The sequence below is a fragment of the Artemia sp. Qi Xiang Cuo genome, chromosome 8, assembly GCF_049724085.1.
Source record: "Artemia sp. Qi Xiang Cuo chromosome 8, ASM4972408v1, whole genome shotgun sequence".
Taxonomy (NCBI): Eukaryota; Metazoa; Arthropoda; class Branchiopoda; order Anostraca; family Artemiidae; genus Artemia; species Artemia sp. Qi Xiang Cuo.
This window is the reverse complement of record NC_142801.1, coordinates 50,433,393-50,456,612: the sequence shown is the minus strand read 5'-3', so window position 1 is coordinate 50,456,612 and position 23,220 is coordinate 50,433,393. Positions and strand designations below refer to the sequence as shown.

Sequence of the window (23,220 nt, the reverse complement as noted above, 5' to 3'; positions counted from 1 at the left end):
TTTAATTTTCAATCTATATAGCCTGTTTGAACTGTCTACATCACCTCCTACTAGAAAAACCTTATATACCCCCAGGTAATTACTTAAAACCCTTGCCGTGAGGGTTGTTGGGGAGTGTACTCCTCACAAACGTATTTTTAATCTGTAAATCAACTGCGCTGAACAAAATGGCTATCTGAAAATTTTTGATTAGATGTGTTTGGGGAAATGATGGGCTGAGGGGGGGGGAGAGAGGGGGGCTATTTACACTCTAATCACTTTCGACTATTAAAAAGGGCACTAGCTCTTTAATTTCCAATCAAATGCCCCTGTTTTGAAGCTTTTACGACAGCGCATTCAATAAAAACCTTACATGCCCCTAGGGCATAATTTAAAACCCTTGCCCTGAGGGTTGTGGGGGAGTATCCTCCTCAAAAATATATTTTCTATCTGGAAATCAACTACGCTGAACAAAATGGCTATATAAACCTTACATGCCCCCAGGGCATAACTTATAACCCTTTCACTTAGTGCTCTGATGGGGTTATCTTCCTAAAAGACCTAATTTCCAGAACGTTCAACTACCTTGAGCAAAATGGATATCTAAAAATTTTGATTGGATGTGTTTTGGAAAATGGTGGGCGTAAGAGGGGCGTAAGTCGCTATCCAATCACTTTCAACAATTAAAAAAGGCACTAGCTCTTTTAATTTCCAATTGAATGAGCTCTTTTGAAGTTTCTACGACAGCGTTTTCAATAAAGAACTTTATATGCCCCAGGGCATAACCTACAACCCTTGCCCTGAGGGATGTGGGGGGAGGGGTTGTCATCCTTAAAGACCTAATTCCCAAAACTTTCAACTACGTTGAACAAAATGGCTATCTCAAAATTTTGATTGGATGTGTTTTGGGAAATGATGGGCGTGGGAGGGGGTTAGTTGCCCTCAAATCACTTTCGACTATTATAAAGGGTACTAGCCCTTTGAATTTCAAATCGAATGAGCCCTTTTTCAAGTTTTTACGACAAAGATTTCAATAAAAACCTTGTATGCCCCCGGGGCATAACTTGTAATTCTTACCCTGAGGGTTGTGGGGGAGTGTCCTCCTCAAAAATATGTTTTCTATCTGGAAATCAACTACGCTGAACAAAAAGGATATCTCAAAACTTTGATTGGATGTGTTTGGGGAAATGATGGGCGTAGAGGGGACTAGCTGCCCTCCAATCACTTTCGACTATTAAAAAGGGCACTAGCTCTTTGAATTTCCAATCGAATGAGCTTTTTTTGAAGTTTTGCTACAACGCCTTCTTAAAAAAAACATATTTGCCCCCAGGGCATAACTTACAACCTTTGTTCTGAGGGTTCTGGGGGTGTGTCTTCCACAAAAACACAATTTCTATCTGGAAATCAACTACGCTGAACAAAATAGCTATCTCAATATTCTGATTGCGTGAGTCTTGGGAAATGATGGGCGTGGGAGGGGGGGCTAGTTGCCCTCCAATCACTTTCGACTATGAAAAAAGGCACTAGCTCTTTGAATTTCCAATCGAATGAGCATTTTTTGAAGTTTCTACGACAACGCCTTCTATAAAAACCTTATTTGCCCCCAGGGCATAACTTAAAAACCTTGCCCTGATGGTTGTGGGGGAGTGTCCTCCTCAAAATATATTTTCTATCTGAAAAATCAACTACGCTGAACAAAATGGCTATCTTAAAATTTTTATTGGATGTGTTTGGGGAAATAATGGGCGTGGGGGGGGGGGGGGCTAGTTGCCCTCTAATCACGTTTGACTATTGAAAAGGGCAGTGGCCCTTTGAATTTCCAATCGAATGAGCCCTTTTTGAAGTTTCTGCTACAACGCCTTCTTTAAAAAACCTTATTTGCCCCCAGGGCTTAACTTACAACCCTTGCCCTGAGGGTTCTCGGGGAGTGTCCTCCTCAAAAACACAATTTCTATCTGGAAATCAACTACGCTGAACAAAATAGCTATCTCAATATTCTGATTGGGTGCGTCTGGGGAAATGATGGGCGTGGGGGGGGGGGGGGGCTAGTTGCACTCCAATCACTTTCGACAATTAAAAAGGGCACTAGCCCTTTGAATTTCCAATCAAATGAGCATTTTTTGAAGTTTCTACGACAACACCTTCTACAAAAATCTTATACGCCCCAGGGCAAAACTTGAAACCCTTGCCCTGAGGGTTGTGGGGGAGTGTCCTCCTCAAAACATATTTTCTATCTGAAAAATTAACTACGCTGAACAAAATGGCGATCTCAAAATGTTGATTGGATGTGTGTGGGGGAATGCTGGGCGGGGGGGGGGCTAGTTGCCCTCCAATCACTTTCGACTATTAAAAAGGGTACTAGCCCTTTGAATTTCCAATCGAATGAGCTTCTTTTGTAGTTTCTACGACAACACCTTCTATAAAAACCTTATATGCCCCCAGGGCATAACTTAAAAACCTTGCTCTGAGGGTTGTGGGGGAGTGTCATCCCCTACAACCCTCAGGGCTACTCCCCTACAACCCTCAGGGCAAGATACTGCAGATACAGCCTTTTAAAACCCCCCAAACCTACCCGGGATGTTTCAGTTTAATGCCATTAGTTGTTTTGAGATATCACGGATATGCTTTTTTGACAACCTAGATGCACATAGTGTCTTTTGGTATAGTTCAACATCCCCTAAAAGTTTCAACTTCATTCTCTTAAATGTTCCTGAGATATTAAAGATACCAACTATTGACAACCTGGATGCATATTGTGTGTTTGGATTTAGTTCGAAATCCTCGTCAACATTCCCTGAAATTACCAACTTAATACCCTTAGTCATTCCTGAAATAGTGCATATACACCCTTTTGATCACCTGAATGCATATAGTGACTTTTGATTTAGTAAAACATGTCCCTTAACATTCCCTGGCAGTTTCAATTTAATACCCTTATCCGTTCCAGAGATATTGCAGATACGCCCTATTGAAACCTGGACACACATAGTGCCTTTCGATTTAGCCCAGTATCCCTCTCAACCTTCCCTGAAGCTCCAACTTTATATCCTAAGCCACTACTTTGATATTGCAGATACGTCCGTTTGACAACCTTGATGCAGATATTGGCTGTTGATTTAGTTTAAGTTCCCCCTCAACACTACCTGAAAGTTCAAACTTAGTACCCTCATCCATTCCTGAAATATCGTAGATAAGCCCTTTCGACAACCAGGATGCGCATAGTGTATTTTGATTAGGTTCAACGTGTCCTTCGACATGTCCTGGACGTTTCAACTTAATACTCTTAGTTGTTGGGACCAGAAGGCATATAGTTTTTTTTGGTTCGACATTCCCTGAAGGTTTCACCTTAATACACTTTGCCCTTCCTGAGATATTGCAGATACACCCTGTTGACCATTTGCATGAGTGTTCCCTAAAAATTCCAACTTAATATCCTTAGCTGTTCCTAAGATAATACAGATATGCTCTTTTGACAACATAGATGCACACAGTGTGTTTTGATTTAGTTAAACACACTCTCAACATTCCCTGAAAGTTTCAACTAAAAATCCTTAGCTATTCCTAACAAATTTCAAATACGATCATTTGATATCCTGGATGCAAAAAACTGTCGTCGATTTAGTTCAACATTTCCCTTAAAATTCCCTGAAGATTTGAACTTGACACCCTTAGCCATTCCATAGATATCGCGGATGTGTCCTTCTGACTTCCTTGATGCACATAATGTCTTTTGATATAGTTCAACATCCACTAAAAGCTTCAACTTAATAACCATTCCTGAGATACTGCAGATACAAACTTTTGATAGCCAGGATGATCATACATAAGTGTCTTTTAATTTAGTTTTACATTCCCCTATACCTGCCCAGAAACTTCAACTAAATATCATTTGTCGTTCCTGAGATACTGCAGATATGCCCTTTGACAATCTGGATACAGATACTGTCTTTTGATCTAGTCCAACATTATCCAGAACATACCTTGAAAGTTGCGACTTAAAACCCTCAGCCGTTCCTGAAACATTGCAGAAACAATCTTTTGACAATCTGTATGCCCATAGTGTCTTCTGATTTTGTTCAACATTCCCTGAAGGTTTCACCTTAATACCTTTAGCATGTTTGGATACCCAGGATCAAACATTCTCCCCTTTCCCAAAAAACAATCCCTATTTGTAAAACAATGAGCGAGTTGCATAATTTACAGCCCTTACCCTAAGGGCCTGGTTGCCCCCTGGAGAGCAACCAGGGCTGGTTGCGCTCCAATAACTTTTGACTATTAAAAAGGGCACAAGAAAATCCAATTGAATAATCCCGCTCCGATGTTTCTTAGACAACTCCTTCGAAACGAGCGTACCTAATATCTATCTGTTTTTGGAACCCTGAGGATGTAAAAGAGCCTTGGTGATGGTTGGTGTCTTGGACTATAGTCTAGCGCCATATCCTTTACGCCCTTTGCTTTTGGTGGCATAGCCACAGCTGATACCCATGGCAGAACAGGCAGAGCATTGGAGACTACAAGGAACATTGGTGATGGTTGGTGGTGAGCGAGAAAAGGGGGAGGGAGTACATTGAGTACATACGGATTAAACATTCAAAACAGCAGTCTTAATTTACTCGACAATGCTGCTAATACTTCTGGAACTCATTCAGACTCTTTACTATTGTAAATGAGGAGCACACTCCCCCTCCATCTGATCCTTTTCAAATTGTCTACTTTGGTAACCTTCTAGAAAATTCCAAGGGTATCCACTCTTACTTTTATTACCTTTTAGGCTTTTCAATAGATGCGTTCTAAGTAAACAACTTTTATCTATCTGAAAGACAATCCCAAGCCACCTAAGATTGGGTAAAATAAGTATAACTTGTGACGTAAAGCTGCTTTGCTCAGTAAGAGTCGCGTTCGGCAGTCCATTGCCAAGCTTTATTACAATTCAAAGTAGCATAAAAAAAACTAGACTACTTATAGCCTATATGTGATAACCTGCCTACTTGCTAGATTTAGTAAGATTAAGTGATGTATAGTGCAGTCAGCTTTCTAAGTCTTTTTAATTCGACATAAATTAAGAAACCTCTTTAGTATCAAAAGACAAAAAATATAATTTTTTTTAGTTTTGGAAACATTCATCTTAGAAGAACTTTCGCTACTATTTATGGATGAAATAGAGGACAGCAAAACTGATTTTGACCCTGGACATGGAACCAAAAATAATGCTCTAATCAAACCCAGCTTCCCATCCCCCAATGCGCCAAACATCTACTGTACTGTTTGAAGCTGAAACAAAATAGCTCAAAACTATGTAAAAAGATTATTTGCTTTAGTTTCCCCTATTTTTAATACACTAAATCCTGAAAACCTAAATTTGATTCAAACCAGTCCCCTTTTCCCACAAAATGAAAAAAAGCTATTTTCTCAGAACTTACGGAAAAATTGGTACTAAAATCCCATTAAGCAAATCTCTGTAAGTAAAATTGAAACTTGACATCCACAGCTTATAGTAGACCTCCCTTTCTAGTGTAGTATAATGAAGATCAAATGAAACAAGTGCCGTCTATCTCGATCGATCTTTTTAAGGTCTTATGTGACATCACATCTGAACCAGGGCTTTGCAGTGGCCACTGGTCAGGGACGTCATTGACGAAGAGGATCATTTGCTCTTCCTTGATTCTCCTTCCCTCCCCTTTATTTTAAAAATGTTTTTTTTTTTTTTTTGGTATTTTGATTGCAAATGCCTTTTTTGTATTTCCATGGAAGAAAATTGAAAAAACTGCCCCACCCCCTAAATTTTGAAAAATGCATTTTGACCCTCCCACTTCCCTAAATTTTTATGAATTGAAGAAATTAGCACGAGTCTCACCATTTGCAATCAAAAAGATTGAAAACAGAACAGCAATTTCATAACTATCAGGAAACGTTGTTTTTTATATTTAAGTTATGTGACCATCTGATGGAATCCAACCAAATCATGGGAGCTTTTGACAGGCAAAATATATTTCAAATATTTGACGTCTTGTCTCTTCCTTAGCAATTTGCCTCTTTTGACCTTTCTATTGACAAAGTAAAACTCTAAAGCCTACAAGCATAAACTGTTAACAACACTTAAAAGTATTTTGGTGAGTGGTGAGTAGGCTTTACCAAATGTAAAAACTGAAAAAGACAGCAACGTCAATTTCCATGCACTAAGTAGATTTTTGTCAACCTTATATTTTGAAAAATCACTTCTAGATATGATTTTCATTGAAAAATCACTTTTTATTCTTGTTTTTTATTAAAAAATCACTTTTTGGTATTTTTATTTAATTTTTTTTTCAACAACTGATCTCCCCTCTAGATATTGAAAAATATATCCCCTCCCCCCATTGACATTTTCGGTCAGTAGATTTTTCCCCAATGATTTATAATAAAACAAGGAATGAAAAACTATAATGACTTTCAAATATTTGTGCCTGATAGTGCAAAGAGAGGAAATATCCTCCTTATATTTGTCCAAATGTATTCAAGAAAAATTTTGAGTTTTGTCTAAAATCAGAACCCCCCCCCCCCTCCCTCCCAAGAAAACAATCCTTATCCCCTTCTTTGTGGTTTGTTGTGTCCATCTATGCAGATATGGATTAGCTTCAATTGTTGAAAGAGCAGAACAATCAAAAGCATGAAAATTTTCCAAGAGTGAAAGATGGAAAAGCCTTTTATATAAATAAAAACAAAAATTTATATTACAAAAATCATAAAATATGCTACTTATTTAGAGAATAGATTTTGATTTTACAAGAAAAAAAAACAAAATCACGTCCACCCTAAAGGTTCAAAGCAACATCAAAATAGCCTATTTAATTAAATAATATCCAAAATCGTATTACCAATAAGATGAACAACTTCATCATGAGATGCCTTGGAAACGTTGTGTCCATTGACAGCGATTAAACAATCACCCGGTTTAAGACCAGCTCGGGCAGCAGGAGTATTAGGTGTAACACAACTAAGTAAACAGGGAGCTTGGCCTGATAAGGTGAAACCATAACCTTGACGTCCTTTGACAAGTTCAACATTTCTTACTCCTGGACCACTTGGGCTTAATGGAGTTCGTTTCTTTCGTCTCCGTGCTGGCTGCATCAAATCTACAAATAAAAGTATTCTTCACTTCTGTTTTGTGTGTACAAACAGCAACTCTCCTCATTAGAGCAAGTTCATGTGCTTTCAACTGGACATTACTTATGATATACTGTTTAGTGCTAATGTAAGACAATACAGAAACTAGTGGCCTAATGCACAGCAGAAATTCAAAACAAGTGTTACCAAAATGGAGAGTTACTGTCAGGTTTTACACTGATGATCCTTGTACAGGGAAAGTAACAACTTGAAAAACCAATATATTTCATAGAATTGCCTAGATTTTCAAGACAATTTTTTTTTGAACTCTTTCATGGGAATAAAAAAAGCATATATTGAAAATAATTGACAAAGAAAAACAAACGGCAAAAATCTGTAAGACGAAATTCACCCAACACAAACTGCACTAATTCTACTTAGAAAAACAGAAAAGACCTTGTAAAAAAAACCCATCAAATTAGGAGGTTTTTGAAAAGAAAACATAAGATTAATCCCTGTCATTGGGATTAAAACTGCCTTTTTTGCAAAAACAATGCTTGGGCTGTATAAAGGCTAGAAGTCAAATCAAAAAGGCTGATAAGAGAATAACTGCAAACAAAACTAAATTTTGTTGCCTGGGTTTGGTAAGTTGGACTCTGCCAATAAAAGTGTTGTAAGAGCAATCCTTTGATTTTCTATCTTAGCTACCAATTCAACGTTGTGCTTTTCATTTGCTCAAAACTTCTAAATGAGCATGTCCCACGAAATATTTTTTCTTTAATAAACATAGTGACATGTTCCTTGAAGATAGTCTCAAAACATGCTTATTTTTGCTCATTACCTTTAGAACGAGCCAGAATAAAATCGTCTAAAAATTGAAACTAAAAACAAACAAAAATTACTAGGAATAAAGGAAGCCAAAATGAACGGAAATTGAAATGAGAAATCACATCAAGCACAGACGCAGTAGCTACTGCATAAGCTGAATAGGTGAATTCTAAAACAAACAGAAACTATAATGAACAAATTTTTCTTGCCAAAGCTTATAGGGGCCTGTGCCCCCAAAATAGTTTTTCTTTTGGGCAGAAGGTTTTGTTCAGGGAAAAGGCTTTAGTGGATCAGAGACAAGAATAATTTAGCCCCTGGCCAAAGCTTATAGGGGCCTGTGCCCCCAAAATGGTTTTTCTTTTGTGCAGAAGGGTTTGTTCAGGATAAAAAAGGCTTTAGTGGATCAGAGACAAGAATGATTTAGCCCCTTTATCCTCCACCCAGCAGAAAATTTGAAGTCCCCTTGCCTCAACTTCCACGAAGTCCCTCTTCCTTGCCTCGAAAGTAAACAAAACCTGAGAATTTCAACTTCATTCCCCAAGCCATTCCCACAATATTACAGATATGCCATTTCAATGACCTGGAAATACACAGCATCTTCCAATTTACCCCCTTTTCATCCTCTAAGACAAACTTTGAAGTCCACTATACCCCCCATCCCTCCCTGAAAATTTAAACTTGATACCCAAAGCCAATTCCAAGATGTTTCAGATAATTTGCAAACCAGGTACACATAGCATCTTTTGATTTACTACACATGTTTTTTCTAGAGTATACCCTTAACTCAGGGAATTTTGGCCTAGCAAACATTCCCTTACAGCTACATGCTGATCATACAAGTAAGGCCAAAGATGGCTGCCTTTTCGACTAAAACCTATCTGTGAACAATAGGTAACTCACATAATTTAGGGCACTTGCCCTTGGGCTGTAAGGATGATATAAAAAAGAAAGGGCATATTTCTTAGACCTTTCAACATTTCTGAATAACGTGACCTTGAAATTTTGACCCAACAACAGGGGGTTACAGCAGCAAAAAAGACATTGAAGGGAGGCTGCCCTCCAATCACTTTTGATTCACAAAAGGCACAAGAACTTTCAATTTCTAATCATTGAGTCCCCGTTCGTGTTTCTACTACCACTCCTTCCATAAGAAGCTGAAAAAAATAATGCATTGAAGGCAGAAGGCTCTTTACTTAGGAAGTGCCTGAACATTCTATGAAAGTTCTAGTGCTCTTTTTTAAGCCAAGGCGATTCGAGGGCAACCAGTCCCCCTCCTGTGCCCTTTTTGCTACCACCCCCCCCCCCCCCCCAACACACACCAAACTAAAAGATTTGGGAAACACAAAAAAGGGTCTGAGATTTTGTCTCTCCAGTCAGATTGAAGATGACATTCATAAGTTTCTAGGCTAGGGATGTATTTCATTTCAGTTGGCCACCTCTCATCTAATCCTATCTTAGTCTTCAAAAGGATCCTACAAAACAACATACTTGGACCTACTTTATTCAATATTAATATCAACAAGTCCTAATTCTTGTTTATAGCCATTTGTCCTTATTTGTTGATGATGCCAGGCTGTATAGTGTGGTCTCCTCTTGTGTTATTGGCAACCAGCAGCCATATTTAGATACCTTTTCTAAATTTGCCACTACTACAAATGCTCAAATTCAATCCCTCTGTGTGCAGGGTCCTCCATTTGCTTCAGAATAATCCATGCAATTCTTACCATAGAATAGATAAAATAACAAACTCATCAACATAACAAGAATAGATTAAGAAGGCCCATTTATAGAGATAAGAACCCCACTTTTTTTATGGTAGTTTCTGTTCCACAGAAATTATGTTTAAGGCTGGTAGCCCTAATAGTCATAGTTATGGCTGCAGTTGACACGACAGAAACTATTATACTTGGAAAGACTTGACTGGGAAGTTGAAAGGCATAACTTTTTTGTCATTATTGCACCTAGCTTAGAAGAGGAATCATTGTACAAGATTATCTAAGTGGTAAATTCAAGGTTTTTTTTACGCTAATTGGCTACCTAAAACATAAATATGCCTTTCAATGCATCTATCAACACTTTCCAAAATACACTAATAGCTACTGTTAGTTGTTACAGGTGTTACAAGTGTCCCCTCTCCAATGCCTAAAACAGCACTAGGTTATTTGCATAAATTTGCTGATTTCCCTGGTTTGCATTATTTTTGCACTTAATTCTCATCATAATTGGTTCAAAATTATAGAAAATGTCAATTAAAAAAAAATATAACAACGAGAAAATCAATAAAAAATTTTATACAGTCTAGGGAAATGTCCAGTCATTAAGGGATGGTGTTGAACTAACCAAAAGGAAGTATTTGCATCCTATTGCTACTGTTTCCACTCATACTACTACTACTGCTACTATCATCACTATGTCTACTGCTACTACTGCCACTAAAGCTAAGACTACTACTACCAATTCTACTGCTACTACTACTACTGCTACAATTAAAACTAAGGGTATTTAAAGCAAAAAAAATGGATTATATTGAAACTGTGTGGAATAATCGAAACAGACTCTGCCCACACAGGTTGTCTAAAGGGCATACCAGAAATGCTTCAGGAATGGTAAATAGTAAAATTGAAAATTTCTGCGTATGTTCAATGGGATGTTCAAGAAGCCAAAGGTGTTATGTGCATGCTGCTACTATTGCTACTACGCAAGCAATGAGTATTAAGGTGAAACTTTTAAGGAATATTTAGGCAGATGTTGAACTAAATCAAAACACTATGAGCATGCAGATTTTCAAAAAGATGATAAAGCAATATCTCAAGAATGGCTTACATTATTAAATTGCACCTTTAAGGGTAAGGTGTGGTAGATTTTGAACTAGCCAGAAGGCACCATGTGTATACTATTAATACTACCACTACGATTACTGTAGCTCTTGACACTATGGGTATTAAGGTGAAACTTTTAGGGAACATTTAGGGTGAGTTTCAATTATACACAACAAATATATGTATGCACGTTTTCAAAAGGACATATAAGCAATATCATAGGCATCACTGCTCTATAATATCTATAAATATCATTGAAACATTTAAAGGAGCAAATTCGATTAAAAATTAAAAGTCCTAGTGCCCCTTTAAGAGTAAAAAGAGATTGGAGGGCAAGCATCCCTTCTCCCAAGCTTATTCATTTTCCAAACACATCCAGTCAAAATTTTTATACAGTCATTTTGTTGACTATACTAGAACAGTACAGCAACTATGTTTCTAGGGATATTAGGTATGTCAATTCCCCAAAATCATGCAATTGACCCATTATGCTTTAAAATTAAATAAAAATGCACTGTATGTATGGGTGCCAATAAGACACCTCAGCAATATCTCTAGAATGACTGGGAGTATTAAGTTGAAACTTATGGGCTCTTACTATTACTGCTTCTACTCTTACAATTTAAATAAATCAAAAGAGCAAATGTGTATCCAGGTTGTCAAAGAGCATAGACATAATGTTTTGGGAAAATTTTTATTTTTCAAGTCAACTTGAGGAGGTATAAGATTAAATTAAACAATACTATTTGTGTCAGGATTAAGAATTGTTGAACAAGTTTCTCCAACTTACAAATAGCAAGCCAAACTATGGATTCTTATAGAAAAAAAAACAACCGAAAAGATATGAAACACTATTTTTTCAATGAAAAAGACCATGTCAATAAAAAACAAACAGAAATTAATTTGAATTAATTTTTCAAAGAAAGTGAAGAGCTCCATTAAGCCAAATATGAGCAGAAATATAGTCAAAAAATCTTCCTAGCATAATACTACTACAAACTTCCGTCAATAAATGAAACTCAAAACAAACAGAAATTACAATAAATAACTAAGTCAAACTCAAAATGAGCACAATTACCACGAGTAGAGCTAACAACCCCAAGCCTTCTCAAGACCAGAACATAATTTGCCCTTTACTGAAAACAAAATACAGTTTAAACATTTTAACATTTTTTTTATTTTAATAATCATAAATTATTAAAACTTTAAGGAATAAATATCAGTATATGTACATTAAACTGACAATCCACAGTCATTCGTTTTTTGTTCTGGTCTTGAGATGGCATAGGGGCTGTCAGTCCTACTCATGTTAATTTTTGCTTGTTTTGAGTCTGACTCTTGTTATACATTGTAATTTCTAATTGTTATGGGGATCATATATTTATTGGTAGGTGATTTGTGGTAGTTTTATGCTTGGAAGTTTATTTGACTTTAGTTCTGCTCATATTTGGCTTAATGAAGCTCTTTACTTTCTTCAAAAAACTTATATTGTGGAAAAAGCTTTTTAAATTAGCTATAATTAATAAAAACTGAAGGGCATTTTCAAGGATATATTTATTTTTTAGCTATCAAATTAACATAAAAACATAGAATTTACCTTCTATGCTAGGGTTGATAGCTAGGAACTAGGAGGGGGGGGGGGATGAAATACAACTGTAATTATTGTATTTAGAAAGAGCATTGAATTGGAAACTTAAATGTATATTTCTTTGTTTGCCATCTAATTTATGTGTTACAACAGCATATTACCAAGTATCCAGGCATTAGGGGGGGGGGGTATAATTCAATTGCAATGGTAGCAATTACAATATTTGTAAAATGTTGAATCAAAAATTAAATGGTAAATTTGTTTTACAAAACAATAAATGAACTTCCAAAATGTTACCCTAAGTTTCTTGATACCCTTAGACAAGTGCGTACTAAATTTGTAACTCTGCTAAAGAAACACCACTTTTACCAGTACAGTATAGCCTAGTTGAACAATCTGATCCACTAGGGCAGTACATTAGGTGTAAAAAGCCAAATTACAAATTATAAGAATTACAATGTACATTTTTAGAAGAAGAATTTTTATATTCTCTCATTAAAATGTTTGTGTCCCAAAACACACAAATTGAAATTTGTCTTTTGGCTTTTAAGCTTTATGTTAATTTTGCTGCAAGAAAGTAATTTGGCTCACTCTGGATGAGGAGTTTTCACCATATTGGAAGGCAGTTAAGTAAGGAGAATGAAACATTCAGGAAAGAATTCAGAGCCTAAATCATGCATTGGGGTGCATATTTCTACTTATTCCCTTTTCTGCAGAATTTGAATTTTGTATTACTGGTGCTAGGAATTTCCCCCCTGAAAAATCCCACCAATAAAAAATTCTCCCACACACAAAATTGAGCATCCATAGAGAAGGTACAAAATGGGTGTAAGAAAATGGCAGGCTAACTCTCATTGAACATTCAGATGAATAAAGAATTATTTCTAAAGAAGGAGGGTGGAGGTAGAAATTGATGTATAATCTGAATTTCTGGGAATATTTCTGGTCTAAATTGTTATCATCAAACCGTTTGTGGTAACAAACTGTAAGTAAGGAGTGACCTGGCTCAATAGTGACCAACACTCTAAAAAACAGAATTTTGATACTAATAGATACATCAAAAGGATCAGATTTTTATGCTGATTTCAAATATATAAGTTTTATGAAGTTTAGTTATACCCATCAAAAGTTACACGCCTGATAAAATTTGCCCTATTTTCAAAAAAAGGGGAAACACCCCTAAAAGTCATAGAATTTTAATGAAAATCACGCCGTCAGATTCAGTGTATCAGAGAACCCTACTATAGAAGTTTCAAGCTCCTGTCTGCAATAATGTGGAATTTGTATTTTTTGCCAGAAGAAAGATCATGGATGTATTTATTTTTTAAGGAAATTAAAAGTTCTAGTGCCCTTTTTAAGTGACCAAAAAAAAATGTGGGAGGATCAATAACATTCAGAAATTAAATAAAAAAAAAAAAACAAGTTTTTTGAACTGAAAGTAAGGAGCAATATTAAAACTTAAAATGAACAGAAATTATTCCGTATATGAAAGGGGCTGTCCCCTCCTCAACGGCTTGCTCTTTGTGCTGGAGTTTGACTCGGTCTCACAACTTTATTTTTTTAAACAATAAAAAACTTTAGCGTAAAGAGCGAGGCGTTCAGGAGGGGACAGCCCCTTTCATGTACGGAATAATTTCTGTTCATTTTAAGTTTTAATGTTACTCCTTACTTTCAGTTAAAAAAAAACTTGTTTTTTTTTTTAATGAAAGTAAAGAGTAACAATAAACACCAAAATGAGCAGAATTTATTCCATATAGGAGGGGAGCTGTCCCTATCTCATCCCCTTGTGGTCATAGAAACTTTAGAGGATGCTCATTTGATCAGAAATTGAGAGTTCGTCTTTTTCTTTTTTTTTACATTGAAACTGATTAGAGACCAGCCAGCATCTGTCCTAGAACCTGTATTGATATCTGGACCTTTTGTTACACCTTTGCACAACTGATCAGAGTTTTGAGGCATCTATTTTGTACCTTCTTTGTGGCTGCTCAAGTTTGGGAGTGGGAGAATTATCCAGGGGGGGGGGATTTCCATGGGGGTTGGGGGAGTCTACTCAGGATGAAATAAGTATTGTTTTTTTATTTTATTAGTATTTGAGTTTACCTTTATTTGACTGTAGGTTCTGAAAAGAACAATTTTAGTGATTTGAATAAGACTTTGCAATCTAGGAAACACTTTTATAACATTTAAATTTAAACAAAAGTTACCCTTACATCATAGCATATTTAAATATTCAACTTCACAACACTTGCCTTGCATTAAATGCAGGCATGATAGAGTCTGTGACATAAATACTTTATTCTAACTTCAACAACCTATCACATACTTAACAACCTATAAGGTAATCACATTTCGGAAAACTTAAAAAAATCTAATGGTGAGACAATCTACTTTCTAGGTTGTATAATGGATATTTTATATTGATATAACTGTTAAAGTGAAGATTAGCTGTTTGACTACTGGATATCTTACCCTAGGCTAGGTTCATAAAACTGATTTGTAGGATAATACCCCAAGTACTTGGACAGTACCTAATCTCAGACAAATATTTTGATTAGGCATAAAATGTTTGATTAGGCATATTTGTCAGCAATAAATGAGAGGAGCCGTGTATCAGTCCAAGTCCCAAGAATATCAAGGTCCTTTTGAATAGATTGCCAGTCAGAGGTTGTGGCTGCTTTACCAACACGTTTTAATCATCAACATAAAGAGTGACGAGGTTTGAGAGAAGAGTGGGTGCATCATTGATATATAAGTTGAAGAGACTTGGCCCAAGAATGGTCCCCTGGGGAATGTGAATGCTGCTTAAAACAGTTGTAGACAAGGAGAAATGAGGGACACCTTGAGAGTCATGAACTCTTACAGCTTGCATTCTTTCTGAAAGGAAACTCTGTATCTGCTGGACAATAACATCATCAACAGCTGCTGCTTTTATTTTGGTGATGAGGAATTCAGGGCAAACCCTGTCAAATGCTTTTGAGAGGTCCAGGAGCACCATGTCAACAGGTAAATCATTATCCAACAATGATATAACATGTTTATATATGTGTATAAGAATAGTAGCAACAGATCTTAAAGATCAAAAGCCATGATGATTGGAAGTGAGGATGTTGTTGATTTCCAAGTGCTGAATTATGGCTCTATTGACAAATCTCTCAAGCACCTTTACAATTGCAGAAGTGATACTAATAGGATGGTAATTTTCTGCATGATTTTCCATTTTGTAGAGACAGCTGGAAGAGTCTACACAAGGGAGAACTGAGAACAATTCAGCATTCTTTGAGAAGCCTTGGGTGTATTCCATCTGATCCTTAGGATTTATTAACATCAAGTTTTTCCAGGCTATTTAAGACCATATCTTCAGTAATTGATAATTTTTGCATTGGATGAAATATTAAGTTTGATGGTGCTGCAGGAATAGTTGGACAAGATTGGATGGTGAAGGCAGAGGCAAACTGGGTATTCAATACATTAGCCTTATCTACTGGCAATGAGTGAGTTACGCCATTATGTTTGAGGTCAGGAATTGTGTGACTGTTAGATTTTTTGGCAGAAACATGTCTCCAGAAAGATTTGGGATTTGCCTTGATACCTGTGGTAAGCTTCTCCTCATGTTGAGACTTCTATTTCATAACTACATTGGAGGCATGATTCCAAGCCTTTGCATACCTTGTCCAATTTTCCTGAGTTTTCTTCTTGTTGTACCTTTTCCAGGCTCTAGCTTTCCTGTTGATTGTTCTTTTTGCATCCTTTGAGGAATGGAAGTGTTTTTGGTAGATGACATAGGAGTGCTTTTTTTCAGTAGATAGGAGGGCTTCTTTAACATTTGTCCATGATATATTAATATATAAAATAATTAGTTTTGACCAAATTATTGAGGCTAGTTCTGTCTGTATTGCTTGATAGTCAATAAAAGTTTGAGGACAAACATTAGGTTGCAGACGTATGTTCAAGGATAACACAGAGAGGACAACTGAGTGGTCACTGTTGCCAACTGGAGAAAGAAATTCATTTCTGATAAGGGAATCTGGGTTGCTCAAAATTACAAGATCCAACAAGGAAGGATCTGGTTGCCACTAATGCCTTGTTGGCTTGTCAACTGTTTGGTGAAGGAAATGGTGAATCTCCATTATTAGATACTACATGACCAGGACCATCAACCCACTTGATTAATGAGAAATTGAAATCACCAATAATTATCAAATCAGATGATACTATAGATGTCATTTCATCAACGATAGTTTTTAGATGTATTTCACAATCATCAAGACTGGGTGCATTAGGGCTTCTATATACACACTCAATTAAGATTTTTTTATTTTCTTGAAGAGTAATATCAAGCCATAAACTTTCCACCCAGGGTACATTGAAAATTAAACAGTTAATAAGACTAACCTGGAAACCTTCCCTGACATAGATACCAACTCCTCTTCTGCAGTTTGGCTACCCCAGATTAGTGAAGCACTGAAAACCAGATATCTGCAATGAACTTTTGGTAACAGGTATTGTCTTCTTCTTCTTCTATTTAACAGCAAGCGGGCTTTTCAGTAAAACTATTTAGCCCTTTTCCTTTTGCTTCACTCTGTGGGCTACAGAGCTACTGGCTTGATTGCCTCATATTTATTATATATATTCAGATATCTTTCAGTAGATCTTTCAACTCTAGGAGTTCAAATATAAGATGATAGATGTCGATTTCTATGCTCTGTTTGTAAGTATAGTTGGTTAGGCTCTTGGCTGATAGTGAGATTTTGTGGTGTTTAAAGTATTTTTACAGTTTAGAAAGCAAGGTATGTTGTGCAGACGTCAACATATTACATTCAAATAGGCAATGGTCAATTGTTTCATTATTCATATTACAATGCCTGCAAAGAGGGGACAGGGGAATTGAACCACTTGAATTAGAAATCTTATATGAGAATGCAAGGAAATTTAGTCCATTTGTTCCAGAACGAATTCTATGATAAATTTTAGAAAGATGCTTATTGGGAAAGGGGGAAAGGATAGGATTAATCTTATTAAAATTAATATCTGATAGCCTTCATCGGTAAATGTCTCTAATTGGGATTGGTCTCCCACTTGGCTGGTCAATATTTATAGCATTTTTTGCTATTTCATCAACCTGATGATTACCACTTATGCCAGAGTGGCTAGGAATGTGCTGAAAGTAAGTTTTTATGCCACTTGAAGCAAGATTATCAATAATACTGTGACAATGATAAGTGTCAATCTCCAACTTATATTGAGGAGCTGAGGCCAGCAACTCAAGGCTTGATAAAGAGTCGGAATAGATGATAATATTATTCGAATTCTCAATCAAAGGTTGGTTTTGCTTAAGGTGTTCTAATGCCATGATTATGGCATTTAACTCAGCTGACATTATAGATAAATTATTAAATAATCTCTTACTCATTGCAATTTTCAGGTGAGGAAGGAAAACACCACTTGCAACCTTCTCATTCGTTTTTGACCCTTCAACAAATATTTGGAGGTGATTTTTATAGGTAATTGTATTAACTTCTGCAAATTTTTTCTCTACAAAAGCAATGGGGGATAAATCTTTATTCCATTTTGAAAATTACGTATTTATTATGGGAAATGACCAATTCCATGGGGGGGATTGGGGAAAAGTAGGTGCAATAGACTTTGCTGGTACAAGGAACTTCTTTTGAATATTGGCATACTCATCTGCAATACCTCTATACATGGCTGGATTTCTTAACCAATTATGTAATGTGTGTGAGCTATTTGATTAAATTTTTGTAAGATGTCTTATCAAGAGAAAGCTACGTCTCTCCCTTATTGTTGTTAATCCACTCTCCATAAGCAGAAACTTGGTGCTTGTGGGTTTCCTAAGACCAAATATGAGACGTATTATATCATTTTGTGTTGTTTCAATTTTTTGCATTTGGGTCTTTGCACATGCACCATAGACAATGAGCCCATAGTCAATATGGGGTCTTATATGTGATTTATAAAACTGGAGTAAGGTTTTCTCCTTACAACCCCAGGGTTTGGAAAGAAGTCTTTTTAGTATATTTGCTTTTCTATAACATTTTTTTATTGTGTTTGAAATGTGGAGGTGGGAATTAAGTTTTTGGTCAAGCATTAGACCTAGGTAATTAATATTGTTATCTTCTGGAATAGTTGTTTTATTTAGAGTTAGTTTTGCATTAACATGGTTTTGCTTCCGGTGAAATTGGATTATTTTTGACTTGGTGGGTGCAATGGGTAAATCTGAATTTTGAGAGAATTTTTCAAACTGGAAAAGTGACTTTTGCAGATTTGACTGTGCTATCTGAAAAGTGTTGCCAGATGACCATAGCACCAGATCATCAGCATATTGTAGATTCGTGTGGGGTTGGTTCATGTCCCAGAGATATAGGGCAAAAAGGAGGCAACTGAGGACTGCTCCCTGAGGTTGGCCTTTGGATATTGTCTTTTGGGGTGAAGAGGCTGAACCAACACAAACAATGAAACTTCGCACTTCTATGAAGGATTTAATAAAGGATATTAGCTTAGGAGGTACTCCAAGGCTGGCAAGTTTATTTAAAAAGATTTGGTGTTTCGCATTGTAATATGCTCCTTCAAAATCAAGGAAAGCTGCTTTTAGGATATTATTATTTGAGAAAGATTCATTTATTGCATTTGTTAGAAAAATGAAAGCATCTGTTGAGGAGTGGTATTTCCTGAATCCAGTTTGAGTGCGTGGGATCATGTTATTTTTCTCAACAAACCAGAGGAGTCTGTGATAAATCATTTTCTCCATTATTTTCCCCATCACAGGTGTAATCATTGTGGGCCTATAAGACTCAGGGTTATCTTTTGGTTTATTTTTCTTTAGGATTGGTAGGAGGGACGAACATTTCCATATATTGGGAAACCTAGAGGATGCCCAAGCGTGATTATAACAATTTAGCAGTTCTTGTTTGTATGAAGGTGTGAGATTTTATCCATGTAGGGTGTATATTGTCATAGCTGCTGCTAGTTTTGGACCTAATATGATGTATTGCATTATTCAATTCCTGGATTGAAAATGGATTAGTTATGTACTCGGATCCTGGGCGTGGTTGGTAACTAGGGTTCATAGGAATTGTGGACAGTTTGATTTGATTATTTGATGTTAGCTTATTAACAAAAAGAGTTGCAAATAGGTTAGCCTTTTCATTATCATTTTCATAATGGGTATTATTATGTATAAGCTCATACAGGAGTGGGTTGGGGAAAGTCTTTTTCCCACATATGTGGCTTATGACTTTATGTATAATTGGCTCATGCGTTTCTCTGGAGAGATTATTTGCAAAATTATTCCAGTATTTATATTTTGCATCTATTATAGTCCTTTTTAGATTAGATTCTGCTTGTAATTTTTTTAAATATGTAGTAGGTGATGTTTTTTTTATGAATTCTGTCCTAGCTGCCTTTTTTATCCTCCATTTATTTAGGCACTCATTTGTCCACCATGCTTTAGGAATTTATTCAGGGAATGTTTTCTTAGGTGTTGTCCTGGGGATAGCATGATTAGCTGTATTTATTAGTAAAGATGTCAACGCTTCAGCATGTGTGTCAACTGTTGTGTTAGAAATGCATGAACTTTGGGTGAAACTTGTAATTTCATCATTTAGCTTATTTTGGAAAATAGACCAATTTGCTTTAGTGTTGATATATTTGGAGGTATGAAATAAAGTTTCAGCAGGTTCATTTAGGGAGCAAACTATAGCAAAGTGGTCTGTACATAGACTATCAATTTTATTTATGTAAATTTTGTTCAAAAATTTAAAGACACAATTTGCAGGTCAATTGTGGAGAATTTGCCACTTTTGGGGTTGAAATATGTATTCAGGTTTGGAGGGGGGGCAACAGCTAATTCATTTTTATTTGAAGTCATATGCTGAATAAATTTACCAGCTTTATTTGCTGGTTTATTCCCCCACAAAAGGCCGTGGGCATTGAAATCATCACAAATAATGATATTTTTTAACATATTAGAATTATTTATATAATTAAAGAAATCCTTGGCATCTGTAGTTTGGCCATTAGGGTTATAAAAGCTTATTATGTAGGTTTTTAAATTATTCAGCCAAACACTTATACTAATTACATCAACATCATTTTCAAATCTGGAAAATTGATGCCACAAAATTTTATATTATTATTAACTAATAAAGCTACACCACCTCCTTTTCTCTCTGAAGATCTATCCTTTCTCAGGATAGTATATCCCAGAGGAGTATTGATTGTACTCCAAGTGGAGTATTGATAAATGTTGTGTTGTTGATTTATTTTATCATATGACTGTGTATCTATGTTCAGCTTTGTTAAAAGTAAAGCAAGATCTTTTTTTGCTTGAATGAGCATATCATCTGGGATGTAGATTTTTGCCAATTCTGCAATAATTTTTGTTTTCTGTAGTTGATGTATGTTCATGGCCTGAACTGCATTACAGTTTAGAATGAATAAGCATATATTTGGGGATTGCATTTTTGGTAGTGCATCCTGTTTGTTGGTTAAGGGATTGATTCCTGGTAGTGTTTCTGGTTTGTTTCTTCTTGGGAGGGAGGGCCAGGCTGGCCTCATCTCACCGGAAAAGGAGGCTTGTTGGCTTGGTGATTCCTTCTGATAGGGATTTGAGCTAGGGGGCTTAGAAGATGGTGTTTTATATGGGGTGCTTGATGCATTGGGGGCATTTGACTTGGGGGTTTTGGTTGGTTTCATTACCGGCTTTATTGGGTCTGGTTGGGCAGCATTTGCGTCCATTGCTGCAAAGGGGTCTGGGATGGCCTTCTCTGTTGAGATTTGGAGTGTTAGAGCTCTTTTCTTGTATGCAGGGCATAATGATTTATTTGTAGATTCATGTGGGCCTTTGCAATTGATGCATGTAAGCTGAGTGTTGTTGCAAGTTGTCAGCTCTTTAGGATAGAAAGATTTACAATTACTACAGTCTTGGAGAATTTCATTGCATTTGTTTGTCGTGTGTCCCAGTTTGAAACACTTCTGACACTGAATAGGCTTAGGCTTGTATTCCTTGTGTGGTTCGATCTGCCCAAATAGGAATAATTTTTCTGGGATATCAATTTTATCCTTTAGTGTGAATAAGAAAGATCTACTAGTTTTTAGGTAGATTTTTAAGAGTATGATTTGAGTATTGCACTTCCCACATTCTGTCTACCTTGAATTGTCAAGGTAATAAATTTAGCATTCTGAGCATTGATGAGATACAATACTTTCATTTGAGCGCCAGGAGAGGAAAAGCTAGCAGAAGAGGGGAAAGTACCTGTGGCAAGTGCTCTAGTGGTATCTGCTGAGAGTTATTTGTCCAAGAGAATTGATAAATTTTTGCTATTTATACCAAACCAGAAATGGTGAGCAAACGGATGCGTGTTAGCCTGGTGAAGGGTACTGACAAGTGTGCAGCCTGTGAAGATAATTTGAACAAAGGTTCTAATGCTATGAACTGTGATGATTGTGAGCGATGGCTGTGTGCAGAATGCCTTGCTCTTTCAGAACCAGAATATATTTTATTAACAAAGATGACTTGCTCAATGGGCTGTGAGTGGAAATGTCCCATGTGCAAAGGCAACCCAAAAGGCAGTGTTAATGCCTCAGAAATAGCAAAAATTGTGGACAGAGCATAAAAAGGTCACTAGGTGGTCTTGATGACACAATAAAGAACCTGGATGTGAAAATCAAAGAAGCAGTTAAAGACTCCTTTTTGAGCTTGAAAGATGAACTGAAAGCTGAAATAGACACTAAGTTCACAGGCCTTGAAGATAGAGTACGCTCCCTGGAGCAGCACTCGGGAGCTGCCACAGACCAAAAAGTGTTGAAAGACCTTGTGACTGCTGAAACATCTGCTCTAAAGGAAGCCCTAAACAAACAATTTCAAAGCAGGGTGAAGGTGCTAATCTTTGAAGACCATGACAGACAGAAGAGAAGATTGAATATAGTGGCCTTTGGAGTTGCTACTCAAACCGATGATGCCCAGTTTGTCCTCGAGCCTAGCTAACGAATACGGCTTACCTTGTAATTTCATCATTTAGCTTATTTTGGAAAATAGACCAATTTGCTTTAGTGTTGATATATTTGGAGGTATGAAATGAAGTTTCAGCAGGTTCATTTAGGGAGCAAACTATAGCAAAGTGGTCTGTACATAGACTATCAATTTTATTTATGTAAATTTTGTTCCAAAAATTTAAAGACACAATGTGTAGGTCAATTGTGGAGAATTTGCCACTTTTGGGGTTGAAATATGTATTCAGGTTTGGAGGGGTAGCAACAGCTAATTCATTTTTATTTGAGGTCATATGCTCAATAAATTTACCAGCTTTATTTGCTGGTTTATTCCCCCACAAAAGGCTGTGGGCATTGAAATCATCACAAATACTGATATTTTTTAACATATTAGAATTATTTATATAATTAAAGAAATCCTTGGCATCTGTAGTTTGGCCAGTAGGGTTATAAAAGCTTATTATGTAGGTTTTTAAATTATTCAGCCAAACACTTATACCAATTACATGAACATCATTTTCAAAATCTGGAAAATTGATGCCACAAAATTTTATATTATTATTAACTAATAAAGCTACACCACCTCCTTTTCTCTCTGAAGATCTATACTTTCTCAGGATAGTATATCCCAGAGACTTAATTTGTTGATTTTGGGTTAAATGAGTTTCATGGAGGAAAGCAATATTAATGTAACTATTATTCATAAATGATATTATTTCATTTATCTTATTTTCTGTGAGTGATCTTACATTCCATTGGAGTATTGATAAATGTTGTGTTGTTGATTTATTCTTTATATGACTGTGTATCAATGTTCAGCTTTGTTAAAAGTAAAGCAAGATCTTTTTTTGCTTGAATGAGCATATCATCTGGGATGTAGATTTTTGCCAATTCTGCAATAATTTTTGTTTTCTG

At 36.2% G+C, this 23,220-nt stretch overlaps 1 protein-coding gene across 4 annotated transcripts in view; it reads right to left on the bottom strand.

Moving 5' to 3' along the window:
- Positions 1-23,220, bottom strand: part of loco (regulator of G protein signaling family member locomotion defects) — a 176,909-nt gene that overhangs the window by 130,071 nt on the left and 23,618 nt on the right. For 3 of the 4 annotated variants that reach the window (XM_089093541.1, XM_089093539.1, XM_089093542.1), the window contains exon 2: positions 6,834-7,091. In XM_089093541.1, the coding sequence (XP_088949667.1) occupies positions 6,834-7,086 (253 nt within the window). In that variant the 5' untranslated portion in view covers positions 7,087-7,091. Of the gene's footprint in view, positions 1-6,833; positions 7,092-16,689; positions 16,774-23,220 lie in introns of all 4 variants that reach the window. The other variant, XM_089093540.1, reaches the window with a different exon arrangement.